General features: G+C 43.3%; 1 protein-coding gene across 2 annotated transcripts; it reads right to left on the reverse strand.

Moving 5' to 3' along the window:
* Nucleotides 1-636: 636 nt before the first annotated feature.
* Nucleotides 637-20,401, reverse strand: anks3 (ankyrin repeat and sterile alpha motif domain containing 3). 2 transcript variants are annotated; one of them, XM_080206672.1, is made up of 17 exons: nt 20,248-20,401; nt 19,078-19,261; nt 18,134-18,332; nt 17,244-17,365; nt 16,379-16,460; nt 13,960-14,095; nt 12,255-12,425; nt 11,342-11,467; nt 10,037-10,155; nt 9,031-9,198; nt 7,848-7,972; nt 6,751-6,892; nt 5,737-5,909; nt 5,254-5,348; nt 4,309-4,395; nt 3,748-3,843; nt 637-3,437 (listed from the first exon to the last, which is right to left on the reverse strand). In XM_080206672.1, exons 2-17 carry the CDS (start codon nt 19,245-19,247, stop codon nt 3,415-3,417), a joined length of 2,034 nt encoding a protein of 677 aa, XP_080062798.1. In that variant the 5' UTR covers nt 19,248-19,261; nt 20,248-20,401; the 3' UTR covers nt 637-3,414. The 2 variants fall into 2 exon arrangements, with proteins under 2 accessions (XP_080062798.1, XP_080062799.1); XM_080206673.1 differs by having other exon boundaries at nt 3,727-3,843.
* Between the last annotated feature and the right edge of the window lie 1,779 nt (nt 20,402-22,180).

The raw sequence follows: 22,180 nt of genomic DNA on the forward strand, positions 1-22,180 counted from the left end.
GATTTGCTTAGTGCTATTGGGGAGGGTTTAAACTATTTTGGCTAGGGTGCAGGGATGAGGAGGCAACTTAAAAGAGGAAGACCAAGGTTCACAGGATGTGTGAGAAACAGATAGCCCCACAGTAGGAAATAGTAAGGTATTACATAGGCTCAGAAAAAGGGAGAAAGTATTAAAATAAAATTAGGGTTACTGAGCATGCATGTGTATGTGCAGAGTGTGGTAAGTAAGTTTGGTACTTTGGAGGTATGGATACCCATGTAGAAATATGTTGTTGCAAATAACAGAGACCCTGACTCAAAGAAGGGCAGGACTAGCTATTAAATATTATTGGATAAAAGATATTCAGGAAAGATAGGAAGGAAGAAAATGGGATGGGGTGCAGTATTGATTAAGGAGAACATTATAGAATCATAGAACCCTACAGTGCAGAAAGAGGCCCTTCGGCCCATCAAGTCTGCACTAAACACAATCCCACCCAGGCCCTACCCCCATATCCCTATATATTATACCCACTAATCCCTCTAACCTGCGCATCGCTGGATACTAAGGGGCAATTTCTTAGCAATGGCCAATCAACCTAACCTGCACGTCTTTGGACTGTGGGAGGAAACCGGAGTACCTGGAGGAAACCCATGCAGACACGAGGAGAATGTGCAAACTCCACAAAGACAGTGACCCGAGCTGATTTCTATTTGGCTGGAGCTAGGAAATAAAAAATATGCAATTGCATTTCTTGGTATAGTCTACAGGCTACTAGTGGAAAAGATGGAGAGGAACACATTTGTAAGGAAGTGACAGAGAAGTGCAAGAATTGTAACAGTTAATTTGTGGGACTTTAATTATCGGAATATAGACTGGTGTGAAGGACAGAGAGGGGCAAAGGAAAATTTTCTGCAACAGTATGCTTCATGTTCAATGAGAAAGGAGATATTGCTAGATCTGGTTCTTAGGAATGAAGTGAACCAGGTATCAATGGGGAAACGGGATGATCATTGTATCATAAGGATTAGAATAGCTATGGAAAAGGCCAAGAAACAATCCAGAGCAGAAATAATTATCTGAGGGAACTCATCTTCAAGGGGTAAGAATGGATCTGCGCCAAATTAACTGGAGTCAAAGCCTGCCAAGCAAAACAGTAACTGAGCAATGGGCTGCCTTTAAAAAAGTGCTAGTTCGGACACAATCAAGGTATATTCTTTCAAAAAGGAATAGTAGGGCAAACAAATCCAGAGCTTCCCAGATGCTCTATGGCATTTGTTGGAAAGATCCCCTCTGCATATTGTCTTCAAGTTGTCTGCAGTGGGGAAGAGACTGTCGCACTTTTGGTTTGTGCTTTTGCAAAACAGGTCTGGAAAGAAATCCAGTGGTATTTGTCAAGGTTCATCTGAGCAGTGCCATAATGTAAGACTCTGTGGACTATAGGCTGTTCCCAGGGACACCAACTGTTGCTGCAGGACCCTCAAGCCGGTGAAAAATGCTCTTTAGTCTGCCTGATACTTGCTGGTCTCCTGGTGCAAAGAGCTGTCAACGCCTGATTGTTGCAAACTAGCACATTCTGAGATGCAAGAAGACATGCTGAGGAATGCACTAAAGCTTAAAATAGCCACTGCAAAGTCTCAATGGAGAAAGATCACACCTCAGGCTCTCCTATCATAGCACACAAGCAGATGGTAACTTAGCAAAAACCTTTGTGCCTTCTGTTTGACATGAAATGAATATTGTAAATATAAGCTGTATTTGTTGTAAGACATCTCAGAGTATCAAACGCTGTATAGAAAGCTGATTTGGTTTACACTTTATGTAAGGTCAACTTTGAACTGTAAGGAAATATACTTTTAAAATATTTATGAACAAAGTATATTTTTGGGAAAATAAAAGCACACACTTTCTGTGTTAGTTAAGGCCAAGAGAACAAGAGCAGGAAGGTGATACTGGAACTGTATTAAATATTTGTTAGGCTTTAGCTGGATTGTATATTTCTAGTTGCCACATTATAGAAATGATGTAACTACACTAGAGAGAGTAGAGAATAGATTTATGTGGATGTTGCCAAGAATGGAACATTTGACGATATGGAAAGACAGTATAAGTTGAGGTTATTTTCTTTGCAAAAGTGGAGACTGAGGGAAGATTTAATTGAGATTTATAAAACTATGAGATACCTAGATAGAATTGTTAAGAAACTGTTGCCCTTTGCAGTTGATAACTTGGGAAATTTAAAGAGATTGATGGAAGGATTAGACAATAATTTCTTTCACACAGAGGATGCTGGAACTCATTGCCTGAAAGGGTAAGAGGCAGAAACCCTCCTTACATTTAAATAAGTACTTGGAAATGTACTTGAAGGGAATGGAAAGCTGGATTAGGTTAGATAGCATCATCGAGTAAAATAGGGATGATGGGCTTTCTCTGTGTTGTAACTTTCTATTATTCTATTCTATGACTCCAATACATAGGTATAAACCCCACACATTCATTCTCTAACCAGTCTTGAGTTGCAATACCTCAACATATTCTCACTTTAAACTAAAATCTAGTTGCTATATGTTGCAATTCACACAGTGAGCGGAAACACACAAATATTCTGTGATTATTTGCACATCCTGCTTCGAGTGTCACATAACCACATAGAACCTCTGATTTATTCATTGACAAATGTTTTCTCCACTGATATAGGATACACTTTCTCATCAGCTCAGGTCCTGCTTGCTATAAAGTTACTGTTCATCAACTAAGGACCTGCCCTCTCCGAGTTCATTAGTTCAGGTCCTGGTGTTCATAAGGTCACTGTTTATATTCAGGCATTGATTTCTGTAAGAGTGTTAAATTATAGCTTCCCAGTTGCCCTGAAGATCAGTGAAGGATTGGTTCAATTTGCAGATCTCTGTTGGCTAGATGGATTGAGTTTTCAGCACGCACTCCCTCACATACACTCCAACATTTTGACTAAAACATCTCCAGTCATCCTTGAGCTATGGGGAAAGGAGCTGTGCCTGTACTGGCAGCCCTTGAGTGAGCTAATCAGTTTTCAGACGATCAGAATCCACTTGTTCAGTTGGACAAACATTGATGGGAGTTAATGGCGAAATGCGCCACTGAAGAGTGACACAATGGGCAAACGAGCATCGACTCCACAGGCCTGTCAACCAGAAGGGCACACTGTATCAGGAAGGCTGCCTGTCAGCACCGAGTCCAAACATCACCTCATCTCTCCACTGCATCACAGGAACTGCATCAAGTCCTGCACGTCACTAGGCACGGACACGGCTGAACTGACTGTCTTTCCTACTCATCGACCCCGAGTCCTGCGGAGGTCTGGGGCCTTGAAACTAATTGAAAAAGGCTGCTTTTCTTCAGGGTGGCACTTTCACCCTCCGTCCATCCAGTCAGCTAATACTGGATTCCAGGAATCCTTCAAGCATCTGACAATGTTGGATCTAAGGAGAAAAGAAAAATGGAAAACCATAAACAACAAAAGCAGCAAAGGCATTAAAAAGGACAGGATCTAGCTTGAACATCAAAATTTATCCCCGTACAGGACTGGTTCATTCACCTCCCTTTGCTCAGCACAACCCAGCAAACCCAGATTCGGTGAGGAGTAGAGAGAATGCCAGCGAGAGAGCAGGGCCTGAACAGCACAATCAGAGCAAAGCCAGAGAGAGGGCATGGCCATATACTGGAGCAGATGCTGTACTGTGTGTGAAATGAAAGTACTGTATTAAGTACCTTAGTGTGTGCTTCACCCACCAGTGTCAGATATCGGTGGCCTGTCTCCACTCGGGCTCCTTTTGTCCGAATTCAGCAGGTTTTCCAGATTCTGTTCAACTGTTTGTACAGCTTTACCTAGAAGCAGAAATTCACAGTCAAACTGCTACAGTTGAAATCCAGTCAGGGTCACTCACTATCAGTCAGTTGGGTCATTCCTAGTTTGGTGGGGAGTGACTCCCAGTTGAGGAGGGGCATCACACCCATTTAGGGAGGAATGAGGCATGTCACACCCAGTCAGGATCCAGCCTACAGTTCAGGGTGAAGTCAGTGAGTGACTCATAGCTTCGGGATGGTTGACATATTTCACACCTAGGCTACGACAATATGCAGCTGACCACAAGCCTGTGGGGGTGGACAGGTAGGTAATTCCATAGATAGCAAAGGCTACAGAGCCTGGTGACACAGGAGCTTGGTGCATCTGCACACCTATTACTGTTCTCTGACAATGAAGGAGGCTGTTCCACATGTGGCTAAGGCAGCCAGCAGCCTCTGTATAAAGCAAGCTGCAATCCACACAGCTGCTGATTTTTACATGCTCACCCATTTCTCCTGTACATTCTTTAAGAGTTGCAGTCAGTTCCGATATGTTTAGGGATCCTAGAAGAGATTTCCAGTTAGCAAGGCCTTCTGGAAAAACAGAAAAGAAGATTAGCAACATCAACAGCCTGGCTTACAGGTCACAGAAGGTAGCAGTATCCAACTATGTCACACCACTTGAACACCGAACAGGCAAATCATATCTTGATTACTCAATGGAGACTGCAACATTTCCTCAGTACTGCACCCCCCCACAGTGCGGCGCTCCCTAAGTACTGCCCCTCCGACAGCGTGACGCTCCCCCAGTGCTGCCCCTCCGATAGTGCAGCGCTCCCTCAATACTGCCCCTCTGACAGCCCGGTGCTCCCCCAGTGCTGCCCCTCCAACACTGCCTCTCCATCAGTGTAGAATTCCCTCAGTACTGCCTCTCCATCAGTGTAGAACCCTCTCACTACTGCCTCTCCATCAGTGTAGAACTCCTTCAGTGCTGGCTGTCCAACAGCACAGCACTCCCTCAGTGGTTCTCACAGTATCTGCTTCTGCTTCTAATAGAGTTAACGGCGGGGCTTGAATTCATAACCACCTGACTCTGATGGGAAAGCGCTATCAAAGGGATATTATTCAGCCCCATTTCTTACCTTCTACCCTTCCAAACTTCGGGTTATGGGGGCCAGGGAGAGGAAGGGGATGGAAAATATAATCAGCTAGCGTTCCTTCCCAATGTCGTTAAGTGAGGACATGATGGAGCTGAGATATGATGGCATATTCTGCCATCATTCACCGCAGGCATTTACATATGAAGTCAACAGCACTCCTGACATTGTTTCGCAAGGAATCAGCACCTTCAGTTTGTCTGATACATTGGATCAGTACAGCAACACTACTACTGAGACTGCTAATGTGGTAATTGGTGTCATGAACACAGCCCCTAGCTAAGCCATTACTGACCTTCCTGTATGTTTTGTGGTTGCTTCCAGACCTCTGCTTTCCTCCTCTGTCCACTGCCATCTTTGAATCGGGCTGATAGTTCAGATTGACAAGCCCTAGTAAAGAAGATAAAGTGATGAGAAACTGTTCCCCAAGCTGAGAAGATGCTTGGGTGGTTTAGGGGTTAACACAAGGGGTTGAGTATGTATCAATCAATGCTGAGACACCCACCGAACATAATACAAAAGGGAGCTCACACATTCTCCATGTTGCCCCACTCCGATATTGTCTGAAGGTGCAAAGTCTTTCCCATCTCCACCCATCATAACCCTCCATGACAGTCACTCTGTCACACAGTCACTGGAAAACACACACAATCACATAATCAGCCCATGGTACCATTACTCCAGGCACCCTCACTCTGTGCACCCTCACTGCCTACACCATTACACGTACAGCCCATTAGGAATTCCAAATCTTTGATAACTGATAATACTGACTCACTTGATTTGCTCAAGGATAATTGCTGTGTCTCGACAGATCCTGTGTGTATCTTCGATCTGTTTCTGTTGTTGTTTCCAGGCCATTTTATCCTCCATTAAAAACCCTTCCACCACAGCTCGCAGTTCCTGCTCCTGTGATACTCGTCCCTTCAGCAACTCCACTTCTTCACACTTCTGACAAAAGAACCACAAAGCTTCAATTAACTGATCCAGAGGTTGGGGTTTTACCTGTTGCTGGCTACCCAAAACATTCATAGTTACACACCTCCTGGATAGTGAGCAGTGAAGAGGGATCTTTATATCTAACCCCTGCTGTACCCACTATGGGAATGTTTGATGGGACTGTGTAGAGACAGCTGCATCAAATCTATCTTGTACCTGTCCTGAGAGTGTTTGATGGAATAGCGTACTATGCCCTCCTGAACCTGCCTGGGAATGTAGAAGGAGATTTACTCTACACCTAATCTATCTTGTACATAGGAGTGTTTGATGGAACATTGTAAAAGGAGTCTGACTTTGTGCCTGACCTGTTCAATACCTTCCCTGCTGCCAAGGGAATGGGACAGTGGTTGATGGGACAGTGTAGAGAGAGCTTTACTCTAATCTAATCCAGCTTGTACTTCAGAGTGTTTGACGGAACAGGGTGTTTGTTTGACGGAACAGGGTGTTTGTTTGACGGAACAGGGTGTTTGTTTGACGGAACAGGGTGTTTGTTTGACGGAACAGGGTGTTTGTTTGACGGAACAGGGTGTTTGATGGAACATTGTAAAAGGAGTCTTACTTTGTACCTAACCTGTTCAATACCTTCCCTGCTGCTAAGGGAATGGGACAGTGGTTGATGGGACAGTGTAGAGGGAGCTTTACTCTATATCTAATCCATCTTGTACTTCAGAGTGTTTGATGGAACAGGATATCTAAACTGTGCTGTATTGGCCCTAGAAAATCAATGCCTCAATTCCCAAATTTCATCACAGATACAGTTTAATTATTTTCAATCCCATGAAATAAACTGCACCTTGTGAAGTTGAATAGCCATTTCCTGCATTTCTGTCTCCAGCCGGTCAGCGTAGACTTGTTCTAGGGTGTTATTGAGAGGCAGGGCATTACTGTGCCAGCGGGCAATCGCAGCCGTCATCTTTCTTTTAGGTCCAAACAACCTGCAGAGACAACAGCAATAAATCATACTCCCGGAACTTTACCACTGACCTCATCCCACTTCCACTGCTTCTCCCCACCCTCCAACTAATACTCTTTCACTAGTCGTCTTACTAGTCATACATACTTACATACAAATTAGGAACAGAGATAGGCCATTCAGCCCTTTGATTATTCACCTCCATTTATCAAGATTGTAATTTCAGCCCCATATTCCTGCCTACCCCCAAAAACCTTTCGCCCCTTTGTTAATCAAGAATCTATGTAGCTGTGGCATAAAGATACTCAAAGGTTCTGCTTCTATCATGTTCTGAGCAAGTTTCAAAGACTCGCAATCCTATGAGAAAAAATTCTCATCTGTCTTAATTTGTCTTTTTAATTTCTTTTGTCATTCTTTATTGTTCTTTATACTCTGTCCAATCATCTGACCGAACTTCCATCTTTATGCTTCCATTTTAAGTTTGATACTTTTTTAGTTAACCATGTGTGGTGTGTTTTCCCCTTGGAATTGTTATTTCTCATCGGAATGTCTCTATTCTATTTATTCTGAAATATCCCTTTAAATTTCTCTCACTACATTTCTATTGACCTATTGCTTAACCTCATTTGCCAGTTCACTTTCATTCATTCCACCTTCATGCCCTCATAATTATTCTAATTTAAGTTTAAAATACTAGTCCTTGATGCACTCTTCTCTCCCTCAAATTGAATGTAAAATTGAATCATATTATGATCACTGGTACCTAGGATAGCTTCACTATGAAGTTAACAATTAATTCTATTTTGTTGCACAATACCAGGTCTAGTATAGCCTGCTATTTGATTGGCTTCAGAATGTACTGTTCTAAGAAACTATCCCAAAACATTGTATAAACTCCTCGCTCTCGCAGTTACAACGCAGCAGTACTCTGTGTCCCCTACACATTGGCTCTATCTGTTTATGTAGCACCTACTCACGTAATGCCTACTTCTTTCAGATCAGTTTCTGTCAGAGTGAGGAATATTCGCAAATCCACGTCCTGCTCTTCAAGGATGTGAAGATACTTCAGGCAGCCAATCTGCTCCAGAAACTGCGGCAAGTCCTGTAACCAGACAGAATGTTGACAAAGCTCCACAATACCACTGAGGGTATGGAAATGATGCAACAGATAGGACAGAGGAACAGGCTCAGGCCATCCAACTACTCAAGTTCAATGCACAGAAAAGTGGGAAGAAATAAATGAGTTCTGATCTTCATAAGCATGGCTGAGTGGATTAGTGCTTTAAATATCACTAACCACTGCTTTAACCATATCTATGCAAGCACAATAACAGTATCCCAGTGTCTGCCAGAGGGGGCATTGCCTCCCAGCAAGTGAGGGGGCGGGGAGCCACTGCATCCCAGCATGTGAGGGGGCAGGGGGGCGCACTGCCTCCCAGCATATCAGGGGGGGAGAGCTGCCTCCCAGCATATGAGGGGAGGGGGGAGCACTGCCTCCCAGCATGTGAGTGGGGGGGGCGGCACCACTGCCTGCCAGCTTGTGTGAGAGAGAGGGACCACACCACATCCCAGTGTGAGAGAGAGGGACCACACCACATCCCAGTGTGAGAGGGGGACCACTGCATCCCAGTGTGAGACAGAGGGACCGTTGCATCCCAGTGTGTGAAAGTGAGTCACAGTATCTCATGATAGAAATGTTGTCTCAATTATATATTTCACACTTAACAAGCCAATTTCAAGCCAGTGAGGTGATTATGTGTCTCATTCTTAACGCTGTTGACAGCTGTGATTTTATGTTAATATGATAATTAAAGAAGATGCAGAACATCAGGTTCAGATTATAAGATAAAGGCAAAATACTGCCGGTGCTGGAATCTGAAACAAAAACAGAAAATGCTGGAAAATCTTGGCAGGTCTGACAGTGTCTGTTGAGAGAGAATACAGCTAATGTTTCGACTCTGGGTGACCCTTCATCGTGAGCTCTGATAAAGGGTTATCCAGATTCAAAATACTGGCTCTATTCTCTGTCCACAGATGTTGTCAGACCCCCTGAGATTTTCCAGCATTTTCTGAGATTATAGATGTTTCTGATCTCAAAGACAGACCTAGAAAGATAACTGTCTACCCAACCTAACTACTGTGCTTAAGGTCAAATTATACCTTTGGTCCTTGGTATTTCACTGCCTCCTTATTTGAAGTCTGTAGTTGTGGACTGGGAATCGTGGGAACGTCACTGTTTCCTAAACGGGCACTCTCCATGCTCCGGCCATGGCCTCTGCGAATTCTCATATGCTTTCTGCTACTGCATTTACTGGACTGATCCGAATCCTTCAAATGATAAGAGGATGTGATTTATAGAGAACATGGACAATGCAGCTGCTAACATAGTACTCAGAAATCATATCCCATTCCCATCACTAAATCCTCCCATCATCAACATCTGAGGCGGGGGTGACTATTGACCAGAAACTCAATTGAACCAGCCATATAAATAATGTGGCTACAGTTCAAGTCAGGGGCTGGGAACTCTGCAGTGAATAACTCATCCTCTGACTCCCCAAAGCCTGTCCCAAATGTACATGGCACAATTTGGAGGAAGACAATGGAGTAGTTGTATTGCCACTGGACTAGTAGTTTAGGGACCTAGAATAATGCTCTGGGGGCCATGGTTCAAATCCCACCACAGCAGATGGTGAAGACCATTAAACCATGGTTGACTGTTGTAAAAACTCATCTGGTTCATTAACGTCCTTTAGGAAAATAAATCTAGCATCTTTACCTGGTCTGGCCTACACATGACTGCAGATCCACAGCAATGTGGTTGACTCTGAAATGGCCTATCAAACCACTCAGCTCAAGGGAAATTAGAGGTGGACAATAAATGCTGGCCCAGACAGTGATCTTATATCCCATGAATAAATTTTGCCTTGAAACCAGGTCCTATTCCTTTACTCAGAAACCAGATCCATAATAATTGCAAAATTATCTTCTGGAGTTATCGTATCAAAACTATACTATTGTCCATATTAGTGCCCCAACTTCAAACTGGAAAGGCTGACTGAATCTCCAGAGGGCTGCCAATGGGCAATTTAAGCAGATGCACTTATGGTTTGGTAATACCTTGAAATCTGCATAAATGACAGTATCTTTATGCATCCTTTCTCACCTCATTACTTTCCACAGATCCCTCACGGCTAACACCGAATGCCTTTACCAGCCCTTCACTGCTGCTGCCGCTGCTCCTGCGAGTGGCCACTGTGTCGGTGATGCAAAATGGATTTTCCTCTACAGAGGAGGAAAACTGTCAGTTATTGCTAGAAACACTCTCAAAATAAAAATACTACAAATGCTGGCGATCTGAAATAAAAACAGAAATGCTGGGAAAACATAAGAACATAAGAAATAGGAGCAGGAGTAGGCCATCTAGCCCTTCGAGCCTGCCCTGCCATTTAATAAGATCATGGCTGATCTGTCGTGGCTCAGTTCCACATTCCCGCCCTCTCCCCATAACCCTTAATTCCCCTCGCTTATCAAAAACCCATCAACCCGCGTCTTAAAAATATTTAGCAAGGCAGCCTCCACCACCTCAACAGGCAGAGAATTCCAGAGATTCACCACCCTTTGAGTGAAGAAGTTCCTCCTCAACTCCGTTCTAAACAGCCCCCCCTTTATCTTGAGGCTGTGCCCCCTAGTCCTACTGTCCTTACTGAGCGGGAAGAGTCTCTCCACCTCTATCCTATCCATCCCATTCATCATCCATCATCATCATCCATCATTCATCATCTTATATGCCAGCAGGCCTGGAAGCATCAATGGGGAGAGAAACAGCGTTAACATTTTAGATCAATGACTGTTCTGAGTAAAAGTCACAGACCTGAAATGTCTCTGTTTCACTCTCCACAGATGCTGCTTGACCTGCTGAGTATTTACAGCACACTCTATTTTTATATCAATAAAACTAATGTCATCAGCATGAGATATCCAACATGCACAACCTCACCACAGGGAAAGCAAGCCCAACCACAGATCACTCACTATGCTGAGAGAGCAAATAAAACTCACTAGAAATACACAGATAAGAAGAGCATGAGTAAAAGAGAGGAGGAAAACTGATTAATGGTTCAAGTGGGGGTCCTAATCAAAGATCTGTAGCCAAAGCAATAAATTGCCTTTTAAGCTGCTGATAATCCCATTCTTTTGAGATACGCAGGTCAGCCTTGGGGAATAGGAAAGGTGCGCAAAACTCTGAGCGAAGAGTTGTTTCTCTCACACAAATGCATGCTTATGTGCATTTACCCATATATACACAGTCATGCTCATGTTTGCTCCACACAAGCACACGTTCACTCACAGAAGACCCATGCTTATGTTCTCACTCACATGTGATTCTCATTTGCGCACACGCGTACACACATCTGCAAGGAAGCAGACAGCCACTCAGTTTTTGTCAGACAGCAGCAGCAGCACTTACCCCTGCTACTGTTGCTCTCTATGTCATGTTCATTAATCGGGGAGGTGACATCACGATTTCGGATATCTTCTTCATTTACTTCCTGGTTGGTTTTGAATGTGACGTACCCTTGTGGTGGGAGAGACTCTGAAAGACAGTGAATATGAGAAGGAAGGTGAGAATGGGCAAGGAGCTGAAGACTTCCATTATGGATTGATTAACACAGGACTCTCCTCTCAAACAACAGTTTTTCAATTTTTTAGTTAACCGTTTTCAAATGGATTAATCATCTATCCCCACCCACCTAAATTAAAATCTATATAATACTCAGAATATCTATAGTTACTTGTAAGGAGTGCATTAATAATGATTAAAAAAAGCAAGTATTTACATAGACATCAGTGAGATATGCCTATTTCTCACTGCAGAGTCTGTTCATCCTTGTCACAAACCCAAGGCAGCAGCATGGGCAGAACAGACACACAGAAAGCATTAGGGGCCAGGGAGAGAGAGAGAGCGCGCAAGTGTACAAAGGTTACTGCAGCTTGAAGAGAGAGCAGGAATTGGCATAAACTTGACCATGGTACTTTCAAATTATTTCACAGACCCTCCAAAAACTCTTTACTAACCCCAGGCTGAGAACTATGCTTTAAAAGGCAATCTATCAGTTTCCCAACACCCCCAAAGTTCACAAGGAATTTTACCCTCTGTCTCTATGCCGCCCTGTCAGATTAGATCAGTCATAGTTCAGTGGGTAGCACTTTCTCTCTCACCTCTGAGTCAGGAGACTATGAGTTTCAGTCTCACTCCAGAGACTTCAGCACAAAATCTAAGTTGACCCTTTGGTTGAGATGTTAAACAAAGGCTCCTCCCACAACCCACCCATCACACAATTCATCTTTGTTCCCCACACAGACAATCAAACCAGTTATACCGTAGTGCTGTGGCCATCCCTTTGTTCCACGACCTGTGATGTGGGCTAGTGCCTGGGGCCCATCGTGAATGCTAGGGCCCTTGTTTCTCCGGGAATGTGAGTGGCGAGAGTGGGGGTGACGTGGTTGGAACGAGCAGGACTCATCAGAGGAGCTGAAGTCTTCGTCCATTCCTGTAGAGAGATTAAGCAGCTTCATCCCAATTCTTTCACACCCTACTTAGTAACCTCTTAATATGTTGCCCAGCAATCATGCTGTGAAAATGGTTGATAGAAGCTATGACTGAATTGCTATGCATCACCCACTCCCTCTTGGGCTCTGACAGTAAATAAATAGACCTGTTTATTTCTTGATTGGTTTTTGAGCCACAGTTGCACCAATTCTAGTGAATAAATTGGATGCCTCTAATCCAGCAACAACTCCCTAGTGTTGCAGGTTTCTCTCTATTCCCACCAAACCTCCACCTCCAGTTTTATGGTGATGTACTCCCTATAGCCTTCCTGCCCCAGTCCCATGCTCTGAGATCCCTACCCTAGAGCATTCCTGCCCCCAGTCCCACTCCTCGAAACACAAGCATATGAACATACAAATTAGGAGCCAGAATAAACCATTCAGTCCCTTAAGCCTTCTCTATCATTTGATAAAATCATGACTGATCTGATTGTGGCTTCAACTCCATTTTCTGGCCTATAACCTCTTGACTCCCTTGTTAGTCATGAATCTATCTACCTCTGCCTTGAAAGTATTCAATAACCCTGCCTTTTATAATCTCTGGGGAAGAGAATTTCAAGATTCATGACCTTCTGAGAGAAATAAAATTCCTAATTTTTAAACCGTGCCCCTTAGTTCTACTCTCTCTCTCAAGGGGAAACATCCTTTCAGCAACCTCCTCTGTAAAAGTCCCCTCAGGATCAATAAGATCACTCTCATTCTCCTAAAGTCCAAAGTTCAACACTTCCTCATAAGGTAACCCCTTTTATGCCAGGAATCAGTCAAGTGAGCCTTTTATAAATTGCTTCTAATGCAATTATGTCCTTTCTTAAATAAGAAGACCAAAACTGTACATAGTACTCCATTTCTGGTCTCACCAATGTCTCATATAATTGTAGCAAAACATCCCTTTTTTTTAAATTTCTGTTGCAACACACGACAATGCTCCATTTGCCATCCTAATCACTCGCTGTCCTGCATGCTAACATTTTGTAATTCATGTACCAGGAGACCCAGATCCTTCTGTATCTCAGAGTTCTGCAATTTCTCTCTATTTAAATAATATGCTGCTTTACTATTCTTCCTGCCAAAGTGAACAAGTTAACAATTTTCAACATCTGCCAAGTTTTTGGCCATTTACTTTATCTATCTATAGTTCTTTGCAAAATCCTTATATCCTCTTCACAATTTAATTTCCTACCTATCTTTATGGGAGCAAACAATTTAGCAACCATACATTCGGCTCCTTCATCCAAGTCACTGATATAGATAATAAATAGTTACGGCCCCAGCACTCATCTCTGTGGCACTCTAATCATTACATGTCGCCAATCTGAAAGTGACCCATTTATGCCTACTTTATTTCCTGTTAGCCCACCAGTCCTTCATTCATGCTAATATATTACCCCCAACGTATACCACAAGCTCTTATTATTTTAAATAAACCCAAATGTACATGAAAAGGGAGCAGCCTCGTACATTGGTACCACAACCTACCTGTGTCCCTACGGACAGATTTGGACACTGGGGCTGTGTGCAGATCAATGAGGCTAGCTATCTTCACGTAACCATACATCAGTGCCAAGGAGCGAGCCGTCTCCCCAATTTTATCTTTCATATCAACCCGGACATCCTGCATTCAGAATGGGGAAAAAGAAGGTAGTTTCATTATTAGAGCTACAAGATTGGCTACATGGCAGCAATGCTACTGAACCAATAGCCACCAATTGGCTACCACTGAACCAATAGCCCAGAGGCCCAGGCTAATGCTCTGGGGATGCAAGTTCAAATCCCAGGAGCTGCAGAATTGTACTCAACCACAACATATGTAACTTTATGGTTGGCATTTCTCTCACATGACTATGACCACTGAGGCAAAGGATCAATTCTGATTCAATGAAGAGTACCGGAGAGCATGTCAAGAGCAACAGCAGGCTCACCTGAAAATGAGATGTCAACAATCAAAGCTCTGCAGACCTGCCACAGTATGCTGGTGGACAATTAAACAAATATGAAGAAGGAGGTACCTCAAATAACCCCATCCTCAATGATGGGTGAGCATAGTACATCAATGCAAAAGACAAGGCTGAAGCATTCTGCAACTATCTTCAGTCAGAAATACCAAATGGATGTTCCACCCTGGTCTCCTGCTGAGGACCCCAGCATCACAGTCTTCAGCCAATTCAGTAATATCAAGAAATAGCTGACTGGATACTGCAAAGGCTATGGCCCCTGACAACATTATAATAGCAGCACTGAAGATGTGTCCCCTGAATAAGCCATACCCTTAAACAGGTTTTTCCAGTAAACACTGGCATCTAGCCACTAATATGGAAAATTGCCCAGAAATGTTTTGTCCACAAAAAGCAAAATCAAATCTAGCGAATTACTGCTCCATCAGAGTACTCTTGATCATCTGCAAAGTATAGAAAGTGTTGTTGATAGTGCTTTCAAATGGCACTCATTCAGCAATAACCCAGTCACTGATATTCAGTTTGGGTTCTGCCAAGGCCAGTCAGCACCTAACTTCATTATAGTCTTGGATAAAAATGCTGAACTCAAGAGGTGAGATATGATTGACTGTCCTCGACATCAAGGCAGAATCTAACTCAGTGTGGCATGAAGGAGCCCCAGTGAAACTAAAGTCAATGGGAATCAGGAGGAAAACCTTCCACTAGTTGCCATCATATCTAACACAAAGGAACTTGGCTAAGATTGTTGGAGGCCTATCAGATTAACTCCAGGAACTCTCAGCAGGAGTTCCTCAGGGCAGTGTCCTAGGCTGAACCACTTTTAACTGCTTCATCAATGACCTTCCCTCCATCATAAGATCAGAAGTGGGGATGTTCACTGATGACTGCATCATGTTCAGTGCCATTTACAGCTTTTCAGATACTGAAGCAATCTGTGTCCACATACAGCAAGACCTGAACAACATTCAAGTTTGGGCTGATAAATGGTAATAACATTCACGTCACACAGGTTACCACTAACTAGAAATTGAACTAGACCAGCCATACAAATATTGTAGTACAATAGCAGGTTAGAGGCAGGGAATTCTGCGGTTAGTAATTCAACTCCTGTTTCCCCAAAGCTTGTCTACCGTCTACAAGATAATTCAGGCACGAGATGGCATATTCCCCACTTGCTAGGATGAATGTGGTTCCAATAACACTCAAGCAACTTGATGCCATTCAGGACAAAGTGGTCTGTTTGATCAAAACCTTAAAACATTCACTCCCTCAACAATCAATGCCAAGCAGCAGCAGTGTGTACCAGATACAAGATGCACTGCAAAAACTCATCAAGCCTCCTTCCATAGCACTTTACAGACCGTGACCTCTACCCCTAAAAAGGCAAGACAACAAGACAACAAGCATGGGAACAACCTACAAGTTCCCCTCCAGGCCACACACTATCCTGACTTGGAACTGTATCTTCATTCCTTCACTGTTGCTGGATCACAATCCTGGAACTCAATTCGCAGCAGCACTATGAGTGTAACTGCACCAGATGAACTGCAGCAGTTCAGGAAGGTAATTCATTGACACATTCTCAAGGGCTATTAGGGATTGGCATACATTTTGGCCTTGCCAGCAAAATCCACAGCCCATGAAAGAATTTTTTAAAAATCCCTAGACGAGCCTATTTCTAGCTGACTCAACATGAGCCAATAGTGACATCTGCCTCCCTCTTCTGTGGGTCTCAACTGCTCACCACTAATGATGGGGCTTGTTGGCCTGACCCTGAAATAAATTCTGTATAGGGTCAGGACAGTAACCACATGAAGCAGGGGAAGCATGTGTCATTATGAGATAGCCGAAAGACTGTCACACCCAGCTTACCATTTCACTTCTAACCATCTGCCCACACCCAGAACTCTGATAGGATAAGGTGGGAAGTGAGAAACACGTACGTGATTCAGGAGATACTGGACTATGATCTCATGACCAGATGCAGCAGCTTCCATCAGAGGTGTAAATCCAAACACAGGCTCTCTAAAACAGAAGATGTGGTGTTAGCTCAGTGACTGAACAGAGAGAGGTTAGCAATATTAGAGATATTGGGGAGATTTGTGTTATTTAGGAGGCAGTGGGTGTGGTGGGGGAGGTTATGAGGTGGAATGAGATGGATGTGGGTTCTAGAAATATATTGAGGTAGTGCCTTGAGATAGAGAACCTGCAGTAAAAGACTCTGCAGCGATTAGACAAAACCTCCGGTGCAAGGTTGACATTTTGTTAGGAGAGATTATTGGTCCTTCTAAAGCTGAACAGTTACATAGTGACAGAGATCTTCAAGATCATGGAGGATTTTGATAGAGTAAATAGTGACTGTTTCCATTAATTGGTGAGGTGATAATGAAAGGCACTATCTTAAGATATTTTAAAAGAACTAAAGGGGATAGGAAAAAATATTTTTACCTAGAGGGTGGGTAGAATGTTGAATTCTCTCTCCAAAACTGTGTTGATACAGACTTTAAAAATTATTTTAAAAGGGAATTAGATAAGTTGCTTCAGAGAGAGAATACAGTATAAAGATTCCAGGATGCCAGCAGAAGATAACATTTTCATACTCTAGTTTACTCTTAGCCCTCATTTCCACTTTTTAGGTGGAAATGAGGGCCAAATGATTAGTTTTGACTTAGCATATTATCAGCTATCTAAATGTAGATACTGTATCTGCAATATTTTTATTATTTTGTGTGAGCAGTGAACACAATGTGGCACATGGGGCAAGCTCTGAGTGAAGCACATGCCAGCCGTATCTGTCCTATATCTTACTTCAGGTTTGCATCAGCCCCATTGTCCAGAAGGAACTTCACCATCTGCTGGTGTCCAGTGCTCGTGCAATGGAACAGCGCAGTCCAGCCTCTGTCATCCTTCAGCTCCAGCTCAGCCCCTTGCTGCATGAATGGAAGAAAAGGCATTTAGTTATTGAAGCTCTGATGCCTTAACACTCCCATGAAGCTTATCCCTCCAGTGTTCTAAGTCATCCATTGAAGCTCCAATTTTTATATCTGGTTCTACTTTTGTAACTATTTGCAGCAAGATTCTGCAATGATATGCTCTAAATTCCCTATATAATATTTACACCCTGAATGATGTCCCATTAAGCACCTCCTCTCCTCACTGAAGATTAGGGTCTTCTCTAATCTTTCCTTATAGCTCCTTCCTTTATACTCAATCAGTCTGTATATCTTCTAGCACAATTTTGGTGTCGTGGCGATCATTTTGTTAAATGAGAGATGCCCAGTGCATTGTATATCCCAGCATGACCACTTTGGAAACATACACAACTGTTGTGGCTTCATATCCAAGTATTGCTTTACTAAAATATGCAAAATATTGTGGATGCTGGAATCTGAAACAAGACGAGGATGCTGAAAAAATTCAGCAGGTCTGCAGCATTTATAAGAGAGAAAGCAGAGTTAACGTTTTGGATCCTTTTGGCTCTTCTACATTGACTGAACATTCAAATTGATGAATCTTATAGTCCCAGTTCCTCTATGTCTCTGCATCAATTCAACTTAATTAATTGCATATTTAGGATGTTCTGTTGCCCTGTGTGCATTATCATTCTTCATTATCTCCATTGGCTTCTATAACCTAACCTATACCTCTGACATGCCTCAGGACACATGGTACAATTGCTGTGCTTGAAACAAACTGACCTGAAGTAGGAAATAGGCAATACTCTCATTGCCACAGCTAGCTGCCAGCATCAGCGCGCTCTGGCCTCTCTCTGTTGTTGTGTTGACATCCACTCCTGCCTCCAGCAGGAGGTGGACGATGGTATCATGGCCGATATATGATGCATACATCAGAGGGGTCCAGCCTCCTCGGTTCTTCAGATTCGGGTTTATCTTTCTTCTAGAAGATGACAAATAATGAATCACCCCCTGCTCACAGCAAGTCTCTCAAACACTGATCCAGACACACACCTGCATGATGACAAACCCACACACTGCATCAACAAAAACAAAGACCCACACACACTGAACCAAATCCACACCTACACACTAACCCACATAGTGATATAGTCTGATGCCCACATATTGGGCCAGTCGTTGTCATTTGACTTCACCAACATAGTCACCGATGACTTCCTCTGCCCAGGGGTGCTCTCAATGCTGGCATCAAATTCAAAGATAAATTACAGTCTATCCAGTTTAATACTACTTTTCTCCTTCTGTGAAGCAATAAATACAGATTTGTGGCAGATTGACGTAATACTAACCAGCTGAGATCCAGACCAACACTTCTGAGCTGGGGCAGTTCATTCAAACATTGAAACATTTAATCTAATGGCACGTTAAGATACATAAAGGGATTAGTTTAAACACCACTAGTAGATTTAAGGCCAATTCAGAAGAATTGACATCTTTAAAATAAAAGCAATTACTGCAGATGCTGAAGTCTGAAACAAAAACAGAAAATGCTGAAAAATCTCAGCCGTCTGTGGAATCTATAGAGAGAGAGTTGGTTCTGTTCTCTCTCCACAGGTGCTATCAGACCTGCTGAGATTTTCCACGTTTTCTGTTTTTACATCTTTAAATGTTGGAGTTTACACTTGTTGATAAACTTTCTGGTATCAGAACAATCCTCTGGCTGTTACCTCTGGATGCATTCCTTCACAACATCATACTGCCCAATGGATGATGCCGTGTGAAGGTCTAATGGCACGTCCAGGTCCTCACATCCAATCCGCTGCTCAAAGCCATTCCACATGGACAGGCTACGATTCAGAAGCTCTGTCTCACTCGACTCATCGCTCAGTTCAGACATGGTGCACTCAATTCCTGTACACAGACACAAAATCATCACAACCCTGCATCGCATCACATCAACCCTGTGTAGAAATCCCAGTCAGTCCAGCCCAATCAGCCTGAACTTTTACAGATGCACCATAGAAAGCATTCTTTCCAGTTGTATCACAGCTTGGTAGGGCTCCTGTTCTGCCCAAGATCATAGGAATGAAGCCTGGTCTATCATGCAAACCAGCCTCCCATCCATTGACTCTACCTACACTTCCCGCTGTTTTGGAGAAACAGCCAGCATAATCAAGGACTCCACACACCCTGGACATTCTTTCTTCCATCTCTTCTGTCGGGAAAAGTCTGAGGACACGTACCAACTGACTCATAAATAGCTTCTTCCCGGCTGCCATCAGACTCTTGAATGGACCTATTTCGCATTCAGTTGATCTTTCTCTACACCCTAGCTATGACTGTAACACCACATTCTGCACCCTCTCCTTTCCTTCTCTATGTACGGTATGCTTTGTCTGTAGAGTGTGCAAAAAACAATACTTTTCACTGTGTACCTCAATACATGTGACAATAATACATCAAATCAATCAGGTTGGAGGAGCGAGTGTGTTCAGCATCTGTGGGGTTGATATTGTGCTCAGGCACTAGTCACAGCGGTAACAATGTAAACTGGCCGCTCTTGACACTAGATGCGCCAATGTACAGACCTCAGTGGCATCAGATTGTACTGCTGTGAGGAAATGAGTGACATTGTCTCAAGGTGAGAATGTCACGGGTTTGTGAAGAACCACTAATCCACTAAAATATCTCAAATTCAAATCGATTAACTGATTTCAGGAGGTACAGGAATTTGCAGTTGTCCCATCAGTCAGGGCAGCTGTTGCTATGGGATACAATCATCCCTGTTGTTATGGTTACTGCGCCTGTTGCTACGTGTGTCAGTGACACCTGTTGCTATGGGTTACTGTGCCCCTCCACGTGTCAATCACCCTTGTTGCTTATGGGTTACAACTCACTGTGACCGCGGGCGAGGTTATTTCTGTTCCGATCTTCTCCTACATCCGCCACGGCCAAGCTCTCCTGTCCCCACCCCGTGCGGTGTTCGGTGCCTTTTCAGATGTAAGTTTTGTCCGTGGGACAAAAAATGGCCACCGGCTTCCTCGACGATGCTTCTCTTCCGGCTACACAGTCACGTGATATTAACTAGCCAATAGCACTGCCTGGGAGGTGCTACAAAGCGACGAGAGGCTGGTGAAAATCAGAAGGGCTTCCGCTTGTCCAAAGATCTTTGGTCCTCCAAGCACAACACCACTAGCTTGGAGGACTTCTCCCACTGACACTCATCATTTCAGCTTGTGTGGAAGGAAACTTTGGTGTTGTTTCGAAGTTCAAGCTTGTTTAATGCTTCATTTTAATAAAGAGGAATTTAGAAGCCTCAATACAAATGAAAACAGAAAATGCTGAAAATATTCCTGGCTGGTCAAGCTAAATGTGGGAAAACATTATTGTTTCTCTACACAGATGTGGTCTGACCCGATTTTAAGCATTTTCTGTTTTAATTTTCTTATAATAGCCAATAAAGGGACTCGCAGAGTCATTAATAGATCTTGCCATGGGCTTCATGGAATATCAGTATCCCTCCTGAGCAAGTGGGAGCTCACCCAATGAGATGAGTGGTGGGAGTTTAAAACCCACACTCACAGCCTGGACTGGGTTATGTAGGTTCAGAGCACAAGCCTTGATTTGTTATAAGCTGCTGATGCAGAAAACGCTGGAAAATCTCAGCAGGTCTGACAGCATCTGTGGAGAGGGAATAACTTTTCAAGTCTGGATGACTCTCATCAAATGCAGCCTTTCCTTTGTTTTAATAAAGCAGTGTTGCACCAAAGGATTGCCCTTGACAAGTTTATTACAAATTTCAGGAAACCACAAAATGCTTTACAGTCAATTAGCTACTTGTATTTTCTCCCCAGATTGAAACGTGTTTCTCCTGTGCATGTGCTGTCAGCAACTTGAAAGAGAAAAGTGGAATTGCAACTCTAGTCCTCTTCTCTAACCTCTGCTTCCCCCATGCTTGTATGCCAGTGATGTATCCCACCATTGATTTCCCCTCAGTCAAAGCCTTCACATCTCAGTCAGAGGTTGGGGATTCAAGTACCATGTTCAGACAGCTGAACACAAATTCTAAGCTGATGCTCCAGAGCAGCACTGATGCATTTGTACCATCTTCCAAATATGAGGTTAATCTATGTGAGTGCCTTTGCCAGCTCAGGTAAAAATTGCCCACTGCACCATTTGAAGAAGAGCAAGGAGTTTCTCCCTGGCATCCAGGACAATATTCATTCCTCAAATAGCATCACTGAAGCAGACTATTTGGTAATTCATCACATTACTGATTCTGGCCCTTCGTTTTACACACATTGATTGATGTTTCCTACATCATAATAGTGACTACATTTCAAAAGTCCATTATTACCTATAAGTAATGATGTGGAGATGTTGACATTGAGTGAGCACAGTAAGAAGTCTGACAATACCTGGTCCTTCATCAGGTAAGTGGAGAGGTGTGTTCACAAACATGGCATATATAGATAGAAACACAATCGCAGTATAGACAATATGAGTGGAGAGAGGGTTAAGCACAGGTTAAAGAGGTGTGAATTGTCTCAAGTCAGGGCAGTTAGGATTTTGCAAGCCCAGGCCAAATGGTGGGGATTACATGTCATGTGACATGAACCCAAGGTGCCGGTTGAGGCCATCCTCATGCATGCAGAACTTGGCTATTCACACCTCTTTAACCTGAAATTATCCCTCTCTTCACTCGCATTGTCAGCGCCTATAAAGACTTGAGTACCTGTAAAGACTCACACATTCCAACCACTATCTTGTAATTGTGTCTCTGCCTATATATGCCAAGCAACGTTCCAAAAGATCATGATTGCGAATAAC

The sequence above is a fragment of the Carcharhinus amblyrhynchos genome, chromosome 18 (genome assembly GCF_965287045.1).
Source record: "Carcharhinus amblyrhynchos chromosome 18, sCarAmb.v2.hapA, whole genome shotgun sequence".
Taxonomy (NCBI): Eukaryota; Metazoa; Chordata; class Chondrichthyes; order Carcharhiniformes; family Carcharhinidae; genus Carcharhinus; species Carcharhinus amblyrhynchos.